At 41.0% G+C, this 15235-nt stretch overlaps 2 protein-coding genes across 2 annotated transcripts; one reads left to right on the top strand and one right to left on the bottom strand.

Moving 5' to 3' along the window:
- The first annotated feature begins 1189 nt into the window (after positions 1–1189).
- LOC103524252 lies at positions 1190–3140 on the top strand. Its single transcript, XM_026833348.1, has 4 exons — positions 1190–1193; positions 1565–1733; positions 2150–2272; positions 3005–3140. Exons 1-4 carry the CDS (start codon positions 1190–1192, stop codon positions 3138–3140), a joined length of 432 nt encoding a protein of 143 aa, XP_026689149.1.
- Positions 3141–3145: 5 nt separating this feature from the next.
- On the bottom strand, positions 3146–5089 carry LOC113473885. The gene is made up of 4 exons (XM_026833347.1): positions 4872–5089; positions 4587–4756; positions 3488–3610; positions 3146–3167 (listed from the first exon to the last, which is right to left on the bottom strand). The coding sequence occupies exons 1-4, from the start codon at positions 4872–4874 to the stop codon at positions 3146–3148; spliced, it is 318 nt and encodes a 105-aa protein (XP_026689148.1). The 5' UTR covers positions 4875–5089.
- Between the last annotated feature and the right edge of the window lie 10146 nt (positions 5090–15235).

The following is a 15235-nucleotide window of genomic DNA, read 5'->3' as shown; positions in this document are numbered from 1 at the left end:
GTAGGCGAAAAAAAAACAACAGGATGGGGGATGTAAACAGAAAACATATAGAACCAGACGCTAGGGAGACAAACGAGGGGGAAGGAACCTCCGATCTTCACGGACCGAGTCGAGAGCCAGTCAGAGAGTACAGTCGCGTTTAAATTATGGTTCCTGCGCTCGTTTCTTGTACCTCTTCGGTCGCCCCCGCGGAAGTCGTCTCGGTCTTCTCCTAGGGTAGGTCGGCGGAATGAAGTCGACATTCGAGGCTACCCAGCCGATGACCGCAGCCACAGTGTCCACGGTGCGTTGTCCGGTCTGCTCGATGCTGTCCCCATGTGGAAGCGAAAGGAGAAACCGCGGCGCCACGGGTCGGACACCGCTCCAATCCTCGGAGTCCGAATCGGACGTCGCCTCGCGCCGGTCCTGATGTTGTTGTTCCGCCGCGGGTGCATTAGGTACGTCCGAATCCGAGTCCGAATCGGTATCCGACATAAAGGGTACCGCGTCCGGGTCCTCGAAGGTGATGCTGATGCGGGGTCCACGTGGGGTGAGCTCCACATCCGGGACCAGTTCGAAGTGGACCGCAGGGGGGTTTGGATGAGGTGGTGACGACGGTATCGGAGATGTCGCCGGAGATGGTACGGACGACGTGGCGGCGAGGGCGTCGGAGACGGAGCAGCCGAAGATGTCGGAGAGGCGGCGCTCGACGAGGAAGCCGAAGACGAAGAAGTAGGCGAGGAAGACGACGAAGGAGAGGGGGTCGTCGGGGATGTGGGCCCCGTCGGGCTTCGCATCGACGAACGTGACGGCGGAGTGGGGGGGAGGTGTCTCAGCTAGGTGGTATAGCTCCCGCCGGAGTCTATACGTCTGGTTGGTGACCTGGTATAATTCATTTATCACCCGTGCGATCTGTTCCTCCGCCGCGTGCCCGCTCTGTAGAGGTAAAAGGTTAGAGGGTGTGAGTTGGTGTGTCGCGAGTTTCGCTTGGTGCATGAGAGGTTAGAGTGTAGGTATAGCGCGTAAGTTATTTTGACGGGTGTCAACGTTTGTTTGGCCTGATACTATAGGACAATGCGTACTCGAAATCGACTTTGAACGAAAAAACATTAAGAGCCAGATTGCATATTCGAATTGGTAACACATTGCAATGCGCACTCTGAGACCAAAATTGTATGCAAACGCGTATAATAGAAGATTGAACGCTAGAATGCGTATTTGAATCGACACCACGTGACGATGCGCATTGGAAATCAAAATCGAATGTAAAACGCGTATGACCGAATACTGAAAGCTAGAACGTGTATTTGGAATGTTAACATATGGCAGTGCGTATTTGAAATCAAAATTGAATGTAAATCGCGCATGGTAAAATATTTGAAGTCAGAATGCGTGTTCGAGTTGACGACTAAAATAAATGTAGAAGGGCCAGGATTTGTATTTTTATTTTAATTATCATATAAGTATTCTTTTGTAAATGCCAACCAATTGTAAAATCTTATTGATAAATACAATTAATTATTCTATTCTATTTACATTTTATTTGAACAGTAATTTGTACACCCTCTATTCTGCCATTTTTCAGATGTCCTAGACACGGCCCTGATCACCAAAAGACTGGAGGCTCTCCTGTCTGTTCCCCCTCCGTCCCTGCCCACCCCCTCCTCTCAACATCTCGACCTTATGACACCTGATGCCTTCACGTCATCTAGTCAGCACAACTCTCCTCATTCGGTAACTATTAACCTACATTGGCTGGCGATTCCGTCATGGAGAGCCTTTTTTTATGGTCTCATTTAGTGGTACCGGCTGGCGATTCCGTCATGGAGAGCCTTTTTTTATGGTCTCATTTAGTGGCAGGGTACTCCTGGAGAAGTTCTTCCAGCTAACCACTCGTGTAGATTTAAGATAAATCTAGAGTCCCGGGTTCGAATCTCACCATCGACAAAATCCCAAAAATTTGTACTCGTTTTTCGATTGCAAATATTTCAACGTAACCCTTTCTGGTGTTCTTTTTACATATTCATTGCATTGAAAAAAAGAGTTCATTGCAAAAAAGCGCAAGTCTAATTAATACAACTTTCGTTGACTTTGGAAATCGAACCAGGGACCATCTAAACAAGTACTCTATTACTGGACTAACCGTGTCCCCTGGTGTTATGTTTCGCAGTAACTCCAATGACAAAGGACAAGATGGTCCTGTAGATAATACAGATTGGCCTGACGCTCCTCCAGTACATAAAGTCAAACCTGAGAAGAAAACCCCAGTAATAGAAACCCAACCTAAGAAACGGTAAGTAAAGCTACATTGAGCATGGTGAGTAATCGAATGGGTGACTTGAAAAAATGAGGAGTTTTTATAGAGGGAACTGTAAAAAAACGAAGGTCCCACTGTCCCTAAAGCGAAGAGACTATGAGGACAGGATGGGAGTAGAGAAAGCTGGGCATTCCGAGAAGAATAAAGTTCACCCCGCGATCTAATGCTTAATAACTCCACTTGAAATTTTTAACAGATAGTTTTTCACAGCCGTTTTTATTTCGAAGCAATGAAACAACTGCTACATTAGACTCGTGCGGTCTGTATCGTAGCATGTCCATCCCGTTGTATGTCTCTCATCAGATGGGCGAGAAGAGACACAATACTTCCCATTTAGGTGCTGGGTCAATAGTTTCTCTCGATATATGTAAGGCTTTTGATTGTGTTCATAAAATTACATTAATTAATAAATTAAGAGAGTTGGGTATATCGGGAGAGGCATTGGAATGGTTTAGAACTTATTTGGAAGATCGACCACAAAAAACACCAGAAAAAACACCAGGAACACAAGAACACCAGGAAGTAACCCATTTAAATATTTGTAATCGAAAAACGAGTACAATTTTTTTTAACATTTTTAACTAAATATATCACATAAACCGCTGTGTGTGAAAGAAATCGCGGATTTTGCAGGCGGTAAAAATCCGCGCGGTAAAAATCCGCTCAGTGTGAAATGAGCCTAAATATATCACGTCGTGGTTATTTCAGTGCGTACAATGGAGGGCCTATGTTTAATGAAGATAGTCATATTGGTGGAGGTGTTCCAGATCCTGCTTTGGAGACCATAGTGCTCAGCCTACAGAAGATGGCAGCAACCATACAAACACTTAGCAGTCAGGTATGATCCATTCACTTGAAGCATGTAGGTACACTTGCGTGTGAAAAATTCAGGAGTTTGTATTAGTTTGTATTTCCATTTTTTACCTACCTACTCTAAAAGTTAAAAGTGCTCAGCCTACAGAAGATGGCAGCAACCATACAAACACTTAGCAGTCAGGTATGATCCATTCACTTGAAGCATGTAGGTACACTTGAGTGTGAAGAATTCAGGAGTTTGTATTTCCATTTTTTACCTACCTACTCTAAAAGTTCAGTGGGACCTTCGTTTTTTACAGTTCCCTCTATAAAAACTTCTTATTTTTTCAAGTCACCCATTCGATTACTCACCATGCTCAATGTAGCTTTACTTACCGTTTCTTAGGTTGGGTTTCTATTACTGGGGTTTTCTTCTCAGGTTTGACTTTATGTACTGGAGGAGCGTCAGGCCAATCTGTATTATCTACAGGACCATCTTGTCCGTTGTCATTGGAGTTACTGCGAAACATAACATCAGGGGACACGGTTAGTCCAGTAATAGAGTACTTGTTTAGATGGTCCCTGGTTCGATTTCCAAAGTCAACGAAAGTTGTATTAATTAGACTTACTCTTTTTTGCAATAAACTCTTAAGAATATGTAAAAATTTCCACTATTTTTTGTTGTTGTTGGTGTTGTTGTTGGTGTTGGTGTTGTTGGTGGTTGTTGGTGGTTGTTGGTGGTTGTTGGTGGTTGTTGGTGTTGTTGGTGGTTGTTGGTGGTTGTTGGTGGTTGTTGGTGGTTGTTGGTGGTTGTTGTTGTTGTTGTTGTTGTTGTTGTTGTTGTTGTTGCTGTTGCTGTAGCCGGCTTCAGCTGTAGCCGAATGGTAGTGGCATAATAAAGAGAAGATATCTTTTTTTATCTGCCATACACCGGGGTGATGGACTCTATCTCTAGCCATGTTTAATTGGCTCGTCCTGAGCCGCAGTCAACCATCGTGGATCGTGAGGACTTGGGCTTGTTCTTTGAAAGTAGAGAGAACCCTTTGAAGAACTGCCAGCTAGCTAGGCTGGTTAGGGTTAGCTGCTCTCCTCCCTGTTTATAGTCGCACAGCTAGACCCTAGTCTACTCTCTGTTTAACGTCCCCTAGACAGAGATTCCACAAGATAGTCTAAAAAAAATCTAAATCACGATTTATTTGTGGTGAAGCTGAGAGCTTCTTCACAATTTTTTTGTTGATATCACAGCATTACTAAGAACCTCCTTTACTATTTCTGACATTTTTATAATTTTTCTTTTTACTCTGGTAATGCCGCTACTCGCAATTGTCCTTACGAGGCTGAGTGCACCCCGAAATCCAAGCACAGAGCCGAAAAAACTTCAACACCGCCCGGAATCGAACCCGGGACCTCCAGAGTGCAAGCCTAGTGTGATAACCACTCGGCCACGGAGGTTGCATAGTCCTATTCTAGAAGATCGCTCTGGTATTGGACTCACGTGGTAACGTCAGTATAAGGCTGCATGATTTCTTCAACTTCTCGACTGGGAGAACTACCGCTGCTCACATCCCGATAATTCGAATTGGCAACCTTGCTTTTCATTTTACTTTCCAGTGTTGTCACGTCCACGATTGGAATCGAACTCAGCACTTCGTTGGTTTGGTGCACCTGAAAACCAGAAGGTATTGATTTAGAAACCTTTTTTTCTGGAGAGGTTTGAAGGAACTGTAAAAACGAAGGTCTTCTCCTTGCGAAATCGAAAACAGGAGAAAGATCATCTCACCATAAAGTTTGTCCCAGGAGATCAACCCTGTGACCTAGCGCTTACAGGCAGGCAGGCAAGCTACCTTCCAAGCATTACTTTCGCATTACTTCAAGGCACATTCAAAACTGAATCTCTGAAGGGCCGTTTAGACGCTCAGTCCCGGACTTCAGTCCAGTTTGACAGAAATCAGCTCGCGTCCAAACGTTCAGTCCCGGTTTGCACAAACCTCAGTCCGAGGATAAAATTCCATACCTCGGCTGGGATTGAACCCACGCCCTCCTCTTTACCAGGCGAGCGCCTTGACCACTACACCACCGAGGCACCGAGGAAGGTATTGATTTAGAAACCTTTTTTTCTGGAGAGGTTTGAAGGAACTGTATAAACGGATGTCTTCTCCTTGCGAAATCGAAAACAGGAGAAAGATCATCTCAGGATAAAGTTTGTCCCAGGAGATCAAACCTGTGACCTAGCGCTTACAGGCAGGCAGGCAAGCTACCTTCCAAGCATTACTTTCGCATTACTTCAAGGCGGCACATTCAAAACTGAATCTCTAAGGAAGAGTTCAGCGAATTCTGCGTTGGACATGTTACGGAACATACCACACGAATCTCATTTACAACGGTCTCGTTGCAAAAAAAAAAAAAAAAAAAAAAAAAAAAAAAAAAAAAAAAAGGCTTCCGATAACGGAATCGTCCCAAGCAAGGAAACGTTGAGTCGTATTTCCCTTTCGGAATTTCGCCTCTTCTTAAGCTCGTTTCCTCTCTTTCCCCCGTGATAGCGCCTGGACTACATATATCATGGGAAATCCAAGATGGCGGTTCCGTTTCCAAAGGAAAAATTAAGGTTACAAATTACCTACAGTAGTTACCAAGTGAGGAGAGTTGTGCTGACTACATAGGAGAGAGAGAAAAGGGAAAAGAGAGGCAGAAACGGAGGGTTTAGAGGGAGAGAGAGAGGAAGAAGAGAGAGTGAGAGGAAGAGGACAGACTATTGATTGCACCATGACGTCACTGTTGTGGGAATATTTTTAAAGTGTGTACATACCTACCTCCCTCCCCATATACCTATATCCTACGCTCATTCTATACCTTCCTACCCTATTCGTACCTGGCAAAATACACCCTATCTACCTCGCAGCCGTACCTACCTTACTCCCTACCTACCAAACCTTATCCTTAACTTGTATACCTATAAAAAACAATAACTTATCAAGACAATTTCGATTATTAAGAAAGGTGTTAATTTGGTGAGCTTTCGATACCACTCAGTGTATCATCACCAGACCAAGATAAATGTTGACGTAATTGGGGTTGAAAACTTTTTTCAGTTAAACATAGAGAAAAATGGGTTTCATAACTGAAATCTGCACAAAATTTCCATTAAAATAAATAAAACTTAAAACAATAAAATTATCTTTTTGGAACCTTTTGTTAAGTTTTAATTTAGAAATTTCCCTGATCAGCTTTTTCTTTTAAATTTTAAAGAGGAAATTTGACTAGGAAAAAAAGGCGCAATCTGGCGGCATGCAACAGGAAAAATATCCCTGAAGTCTCAGCTTTCCAACAATACCGATTTTGTTCCAATAATACCGATTTTGTTCCAATATTTTTCACGGAGCCACACAAACCATTTTCTTCAGAGAAACGCGTACATAAAGCTCGTGCATGGCGGACTTTGGTGACGTTTTTCGTGTTCACCCTGTATTTAGATAAGTACGGCCATGCCTTAAGGATTAACTAGCAGAAATCCGGAGCGAAGCGACGAATTTCGGCTAGTAGGAAATAATAATTGGAAGATAGCACGCTTCTTGCTTTTTAAGCGCTAGGTCGCAGTTTTGATTCCCGTCTTGCTCGGCGTAGCTTAACAAAAACGAACCGGAAAATAGCCTATAACCTTCACGGGAGTGCAAGTAATAAGTTGACAAAGTTTCAGAGCAATCGGATGAGCGGTTTGGCCAGGCATAAAGTTCGAACAAACAAACACACACACGTTCATTTTTATATATTAGATTGAACATTTATTTCCATCAGACAAACTTATCGGATAGAAATTCCCCATTCACGATGAGTTCTATTGCATGCGATGGACTGATACGATAAAACTCATCGTGAGTTGTAGGCTTAAGGGGTCAATCAGCAGGTACGAAAAAAGATCCTCACTGCCAGCCTAGTTAGCTTAGTTGGTAGCGCGTCTGCCTTGTAAGCGCTAGGCCGCGGGTTCGATTCCCGCCCAGGGCGGATTTTACCCTGACCACTCAAAAATCAACTACAAACTGAACTATCTCAGAAACTAACTGCCACCGATCATCTACTCAAGGAAAACTTGTCCAAGGTAAGTTCTATGTACTACTTGAGTGAATGACTTCACTCAAGAACCAACTACAAACTGAACTATCTCAGAAACTAACTGCCACCGATCATCTACTCAAGGAAAACTTGTCCAAGGAAAGTTATAGCTACTGCTTGAGTGAATGATTCTACTCAAGAACCAACTTCAAACTGAACTATGTCAGAAACTAACTGCTACTGACCTTCTACTCAAGGAAAACTTGTCCAAGGTAAGTTATAGGTACTACTTGAGTGAATGACCTCACTCAAGAACCAACTACAAACTGAACTATCTCAGAAACTAACTGCCACCGATCATCTACTCAAGGAAAACCTTTCCAAGGAAAGTTGAAGATATGCTTGAGTGAATAACTCCACTCAAGAATCAACTACAAACTGAACTATCTCAAAAACTAACTGCCACCGACCATCTACTCAAGGAAAACCTGTCCAAGGTAAGTTGAATCTATGCTTGAGTGAATGACAACCACTAATTTTCCCTATGTAGGCTCTAGTTTTCCGTTTTTGGGCTCTAATTTTTCTCATTTAGACTCTAATTTTTTCTTGTATCTGCTATACACCGGGGTGATGGTCTCTAGCTCTAGCCATGTTAAATTGGCTCGCTCGTCCTGAACCGCAGAACCCTGATGGAATAAGGTTCGTTCTCGGAACGACTGCCTTTTTCCTATCCTGTCTTCCTTCTCTCTTCGCTTTCGGAATAATGAGACCTTAGCAGTTACAGTTCCCTCTGTCAAACCTCTTTGATTTAGGCTCTAATTTTCTCCATTTAGGCTCTAATTTTCCCCATTAAACTCAAAAATTTTCCTATTTGGGTTCTAATTTTCCCTATTTGAGCTCTAATTTTCCGCATTTGAGCTCTAATTTTCCCCGTGTGGGCCCGAAATTCGTCGAACTAAAAATTTAGGCTCTAATTTTCTCCATTTAGGCTCTAATTTTCCCCATTAAACTCAAAAATTTTCCTATTTGGGTTCTAATTTTCCCTATTTTAGCTCTAATTTTCCGCATTTGAGCTCTAATTTTCCGCGTTTGAGCTCTAATTTTTCCCGTGTGGGCCCGAAATTCGTCGAACTAAATCTTGTATAACTTGAATCTGAATTCGTTCGTTCACTTACCCAGCCTGTTAACTTCGCTTCCCGCAGGTCGTACAAAGCAAAACCGTTCTAGACACGATTACAAATGCCGTTCTGCAGAATCTTCAGATGAACATGCGAGAATGTTTCAAGGAATATTTCCGTAAATCTCTTCCCGACTATCAGAAAGCCTCGCACGCCATGTTCAAACAACTGAGTGAAACTTTCGAGCAAGGTAGTATTCAATATATAAAAAAATAATGAGAAATGAGTGTTTCATCGCCGTTTTACTTTGTAGCAATGAAACAACGTAGCATGCCTGTCCCGTAGTATGCCTCTCATCAGATGTGCCATAAAACACATTATACTTCCCTGTTAGGTGATTGGTCAACACGAGAACACCAGAAAGTAACCCGTTGAAATACATATTTGCAATCGGAAAAAGAGTGTACATTTTTTGTCGATGCGAAACACATTATACTTCCCTGTTAGGTGATTGGTCAACACGAGAACACCAGAAAGTAACCCGTTGAAATACATATTTGCAATCGGAAAACGAGTGCACATTTTTTGTCGATGCACAAAGACTGACTAGCTTGGAACCTAGCACCAGGGTTCTCCCATCGAGTATCCCCTACTAGATTTCCCCCTCAGCCTTTCGGAGTGTATATAAAAAAGAAATGAGTGTTTCATCGCCGTTTTACTTTGTAGCAATGAAACAACTGCTACATTAGACGCGTGTGGTCTGTGTCGTAGCATGCCTGTCCCGTAGTATGCCTCTCATCAGATGGGCCATAAAACACATTATACTTCCCTGTTAGGTGATTGGTCAACACGAGAACACCAGAAAATAACCCGTCGAAATACATATTTGCAATCGGAAAACGAGTGCACATTTTTCGTCGATGCGATGGTGGGATTCGAACCCCGGGAACTTCTGCATGACAAGCAAGCGCGTTACCAATGGGCTAGTGGTAATCATTTATTTCACTTCGCTAATTATTTATTAATTCTCTCCATTTCCAGGGGTGCGCGCTATTCTGGCTGGAGTAGAAGCAAACTCAGAGTCAGTGAGTAAGCAAACACTCGAGTGTGTAAGCAAAGTGCATCAATTATCAGAGAATCTGAACACAACCCATCGGAATCTGAACGTAGCCTTCTCCCAATCTTTACTCAGGTATGCATAAAACATCTAACCAGGTCGCAGTGTTATAGGGCTTTAATACATACCCGATGGCCCTACTTATGCATAAAACATCTAACCAGGTCGCAGTGTTATAGGGCTTTAATACATACCCGATGGCCCTACTTATATTCAATTCAATTCAATTCAATTCAATCTTTATTGTATTGTTAATACACATTATATACAATTTACAATGTCGATGCGATGGTGGGATTCGAACCCGGGAACTTCTGCATGGCAAGCAAGCGCGTTACCAATGGGCTAGTGATTATTTATTTATATTTATTAGAGTGTAAATATAAATAAATAAAATATATAGGTATCAAAAAAAAGTCAAAATTTCGTTTTCTAGAGATGTACACATGTGGGTTGTAAAACCATAAAATATTGAGGGATTATACATGATATACATGAACATTTTTACTTTATTTTTGATTTTGAATCTGGACCTATCCTACTGGGAACTTGGTCCAAGAGTTGAGAATTGAATCAAAATTTTACGCAAATTAGTTGTTTTTTTGGGTAAAATTTTTGCACTATTCAATGTTAAAATATTTGATTTTTTTTTTTTTTCAATAATAAATTTTGTCTGTGTAAATTTACCGTGTAAAAAGTAAACGTTTCTTTGTACAGACATATTGTTTTCTTGACTAGAAATAAAAGAGGATTCTTCTTCACTGAAACACAAACTTTTGTTGACTTCAAGTGAGCTTAGATTCTAAACCGTGAGAGCCAGCCTAGTTAGCTTAGTTGGTAGTGCGTCTGCCTTGTAAGCGCTAGGCCGCGGGTTCGATTCCCGCCCGAGGCGGATTTTATCCTGATGGGATAATGTTCGCTCTCGGAACGGCTGGCTTCCTCTCAATTTACAAATAATCACTCAATTTACAATAAACGATGACGAAAAACAGGTATAACTAGAGACTATGTTTACATCAATACCAAAGTATATCTATCCTATCACTGGTAATCATGGATTATGTAGCCTCCTGTAGTCTATGCCGTAATGTGTCTCTCGTCAGACGGGCGAAAAAAGACAATACCTCACATTTTATTGCTAGGTCAACACGAGAACAATAATAGGTTCTTGAGTGAGTAAGTCTAATTAATACAACTTTCGTTGACTTTGGAAATCGAACCAGGGACCATCTAAACAAGTACTCTATTACTGGACTAACCGTGTTCCCTGATGTTATGCTTCGCAGTAACTCCAATGACAAACAATTTACAAATAATCACTCAATTTACAATAAACGATGACGAAAAACAGGTATAACTAGAGACTATGTTTACATCAATACCAAAGTATGTCTATCCTATCACTGGTAATCATGGATTATGTAGCCTCCTGTAGTCTATGTCGTAATGTGTCTCTCGTGAGACGGGCGAAAAAAGACAATACCTCACATTTTATTGCTGGGTCAACACGAGAACAATAATAGGTTCTTGAGTGGAAGGTAACCACTTGGCGAGGTTAACGCCGGAGGCGTTCTCTACCACCTAACCCTTAGAGCTCTATTATTTTGTGATCAAACAGGGAGGATACAACATACCAGCCTGAAATTTCCCTTTCTAAAGAAATAATAATAAAAAAAACATAAGTGCGAAGGGCATCCACTCGTAAAAATTTTGTACCCAAAACCAGATGTCAGCCCAAAGCAATGACCCCAGGGTTGATTGAGAGGCTGACGAAAAACGCCGACCCCGTCTGAACACGGGAAGAAGAAAAAGAAGATTTAAAACGGGATTGATTTTCTCTTTCAGTCTCGAGAACAACATCAATGATACGCTGACCAAGCACCTCTCATCTCAGAAAGCAGCATATTGGGAAAATCCTACAATGCTGCAGTGAGCACCAAAGTTGTGACATAATAACACAAAGAAATTGCATTTACATTTACATTACATATTTCTATTGCTTACCTTCTCTGTAATAATATTCTGCACAGCCTGTGTGATTTGAGATACTAGGAGTTCTTGAGATCTTCTATCTTCCACACTGTCCTTGTTACTAACTGATTCTCGTGCCAGCAGTTCCACTCGTTTCTCCAGTGCGGCCAATTGCGCCCCGTGTGCCTCGATGGCGGCATTGCTTTGCTGCACGATTGTCACCGTGGTGCTCACCTGTTGGGGAACAATAATAACGTTAGGAATAGAAAAGGACTGAGGGGAAAATATTAGAAGGATATATGTATTTCTTTAGAAATTCTAAAATTTAGACATCTGCTTCTTATCTTCTGGAAACAGGTTACTATGTCAAGTAACATGATAAAGAATGATAGGTATGTACTATGTTTTCACTTGTTATTTTCACATACACACATTTCACAGTTATGTTATCCAAGATACATATTTCAAGCACGTGTAAAAATTCGGGTCAGACTGACTGACAATATCAACAATATTTTCGTTGAAAATAGAGAGCCAACTAGAAAACCAAATAGGGAAGACGGTATAATAATAATAATAGACTCTTGAGTGGAAGGCAACCACTAGGCGAGGTTAATGCCTTAGGCGTTCTCTACCACCTAACCCTTAGATCTCCATTATTATGTGGTCAAATTCTCAAATAAATGAGGATAAAATTCCATACCTCGGCTGGGATCGAACCAACGCCCTCCTGATTACCAGGCGAGCGTCTTGACCACTACGCCACCGAGGCAGGTTATTGACTGGAGGATCTGAATCATCACAATCCCGGTTGGGTTGAAGAGCACATTAAGTAAGAATCCTGCCATTGAAGCCTTAAGGAAATCATCAGGGACAACCGTTATCTGTCCACTGCTGGACAAAGGTCTCTTCTTCATTCCTCCATTGGATTCTATCCTACGCTTTATGCACCCAGTTACTACCACTGAACATTCTCATCGTATCCACCCCCTATAACATTATGACCTTTAGTATGGGTAATCTAACTTTAATTTGAAGATAAGTACCTAATCCATCCTTAAGATATTTTATATTAGGTGTATTCTTAGTCGTTTATTAATTATCAAACTGTGAATTATTTAACATGTATTGTAAAATTGTTATTACAAATAAATAAAGTATCATTACAAATTACCTTCTTACCCCGAGTTTTTTGTAATTTTGTCAGGAGACCCTAGAGATTAGAAGTGGATTCAACTGTTTTCAATGTGTTCTTTTTACTGTCCTTTATATCCTGGCAGGTTTCTAGATTGATAGTGAAATAGAGTGTCCTTATTGTTATTTTTAGTTTGGCGCTATAATTATCTTAAAACATGTTGTTCGCGATGTGTCCTACTTTTGAAAGTGGATGATGGTATACTTTAACTTTTTATTTGACTCAACATAACTTTGTTTTATGTGGAACTCGAAGATTTTGTATGCGTCTGTCCGTTTAGTGCACGATAACTCTTAAATGGTGAGTTCGATTTTAATTAAATTGATCCTTTTAAAAGAGGGGGGCGAAGCCCCCCTCCCGAGCACGAAGTGCGAGTTATTATATAAAACTCTAAATCCGAAGCGTTAGTGATCCACAACCTCAGGCTAGCCACTCACTATCAGGTAGACCTGACAGCAGGTGCACCTGATGAGGTCTACCTGATAGTGTGTGTGCTCATCAGGTGTTAAGTATTATACCTGATTAGGTGTACCTGTCAGGTCTACCTGATAGTGAGTGTGCTCATCAGGTGTTAGGTATTATACCTGATCAGGTGTACCTGTCAGGTCTACCTGATAGTGAGTGTGCTCATCAGGTGTTAGGTATTATACCTGATCCGGTGTACCAGTCAGATCTATCTGATAGTGAGTGTGCTCATCAGATGTTAGGTATTATACCTGATCAGGTATACCTGTCAGGTCTATCTGATAGTGAATCATATATATATATATATATATATAAAAAAAATCGCTTGTTTTAATTATTGCAAGGTAATGCATTGTTAAATTCCTCTATCTATTAGACTATAGAGCTGAGGGCAAAATAAAATCTGCTCTAAGCTCTCCCCTCCACTCTGTAACCTAATGTAAAGTGACTAGAAATTAGAAATCTGGCGATTGCGTTATCAATTTTATTATCAAGCATTCTTGCCATTCCTTTGACTTGAGACACTCAGGATGTGTGAGTGCTCTCCCTTGTCACACACGAGAAGCTTTGTATCCGAGTATAGTACAGCACAACACTCAACACGAATCGTCACAGCAGTCGCTATCACACGGGTTACAACAAGGCTTTGGCTTTTTACATACTAGTTCGTAAGTCTTCTTGTTATTCTTCGTCTTACACCGGAGCGTACAGCAGTATTCCTCACAGCAAGATTCACAAGGGTCACAGCAAGAATCACAAGGGTCACAGCAAGGATCACAAGGGTCACAGCAAGGATCACAAGGATCGCAGCAAGAATCGCAAGAGTCGCAACAGGGGTCACAAGGGTCACAACACGGGTCGCACGGCTCACAGCAGGACTTGCACGGTTCACAGGAAGGACCACACGGGCAGGGACAGACAATCTTGCACTTGCAACAGTAGGTCGGGAATCCGCAAGGACACTTGAACAATTGAGCATCTTGAAGACGTCTACGGAAACAAAAGAATCCACACCTCATATCAATGTTGTGCCTGATAATCTAGACGAGAGTTTTTTGAATGCGTTACCAGAAGATATCAGGCAGGAAGTATTAGATGATTTATGTAGACAACAAAGCGTGTTGAGTCGTGAACAAAATACTACTGAACCTTTAGCACAAGACATTATATGCGCTGATTCCCATACATTAGTAAGAACACCTAGTCCAAGCCCTATTCTAGACATGTCAACCTCTATCTTAGATACTACAACATCGCATATACTCAGCTCTAACGTAAGTCTGCAGGAGATGCGTACCATGCTAAGAGAATGGATGTGTGAGTCACAACCTGAGCCTAGTGATATTGAAATGTTCTCGGAATATTTAAGTAACCTAGTCGAGGAGAGGCATCTGAATCCTATTGTCATCTTGCTGAGGTTTCTAAGGAGACATGTTGGGAAGAAGGAAAGTACTGTGTGGGCGGAAGCTTACCAAGAAATGCTGAGCTGTGTACAGTCTGCTATGAAACACAAGTATGGGCATGAGCTCAGAATTTAGGTCGCGATTTTTTCCAAAAGCTCTAATCTAGAGTATTAAACTGCTTCAAAGATTTATGTTTTTTTTTATCTATTACGAATCAATCGAGCATTTAGTTTCAGAATTTCGTTAGTTTGATTTACGACTGTCTCTTTGTGACTGTACCAAGAAAAAAATAAAATAAAATTACTGTGTTTAATTTAAAGTAATAACTGAACATAGTTTTATTTTTCTTTGAAAAAAAGAAAACGAAGTACTGTACAAAAGGAATAATAAAATAAGACAAAGTAATAAATAATATAATGTTTAAACATTAGTAGGTAAAAAACAAAAAGAGATTTCCTTCAAGGTAATTTAGATGTTCAGTTACTTAGGGTAGATCTAAACAAAGGGTAACACCAATAACATATAAAAACAAGTGCTTTGATTCTGAGTGTTAGAATAGTAAACGTATCTCACAGAGGGTATTGACAAAAAATTATAAAAAATTCATTTTGTAAGTAAAAGTAAACTCTGCCGGGAAAATAAAACAACTATAAAAATTTCATTGACATTGGTAATAATATTCTACAGGTATTAGGGCGTAAAAATGGGTCAGAACATCAGTGATTCAAACCAACACTCTGGGGTGAATTTGGTCTGAAACTTATCATTGAACTACCTAAATAAATAAGGCCCTCGGATTGTAATTGAGATAGGGTATTTTGAATATAA

Source organism: Diaphorina citri, unplaced genomic scaffold (assembly GCF_000475195.1).
Source record: "Diaphorina citri unplaced genomic scaffold, Diaci psyllid genome assembly version 1.1 scaffold89, whole genome shotgun sequence".
Taxonomy (NCBI): Eukaryota; Metazoa; Arthropoda; class Insecta; order Hemiptera; family Psyllidae; genus Diaphorina; species Diaphorina citri.
This window is presented reverse-complemented; position numbering and strand designations above follow the sequence as displayed.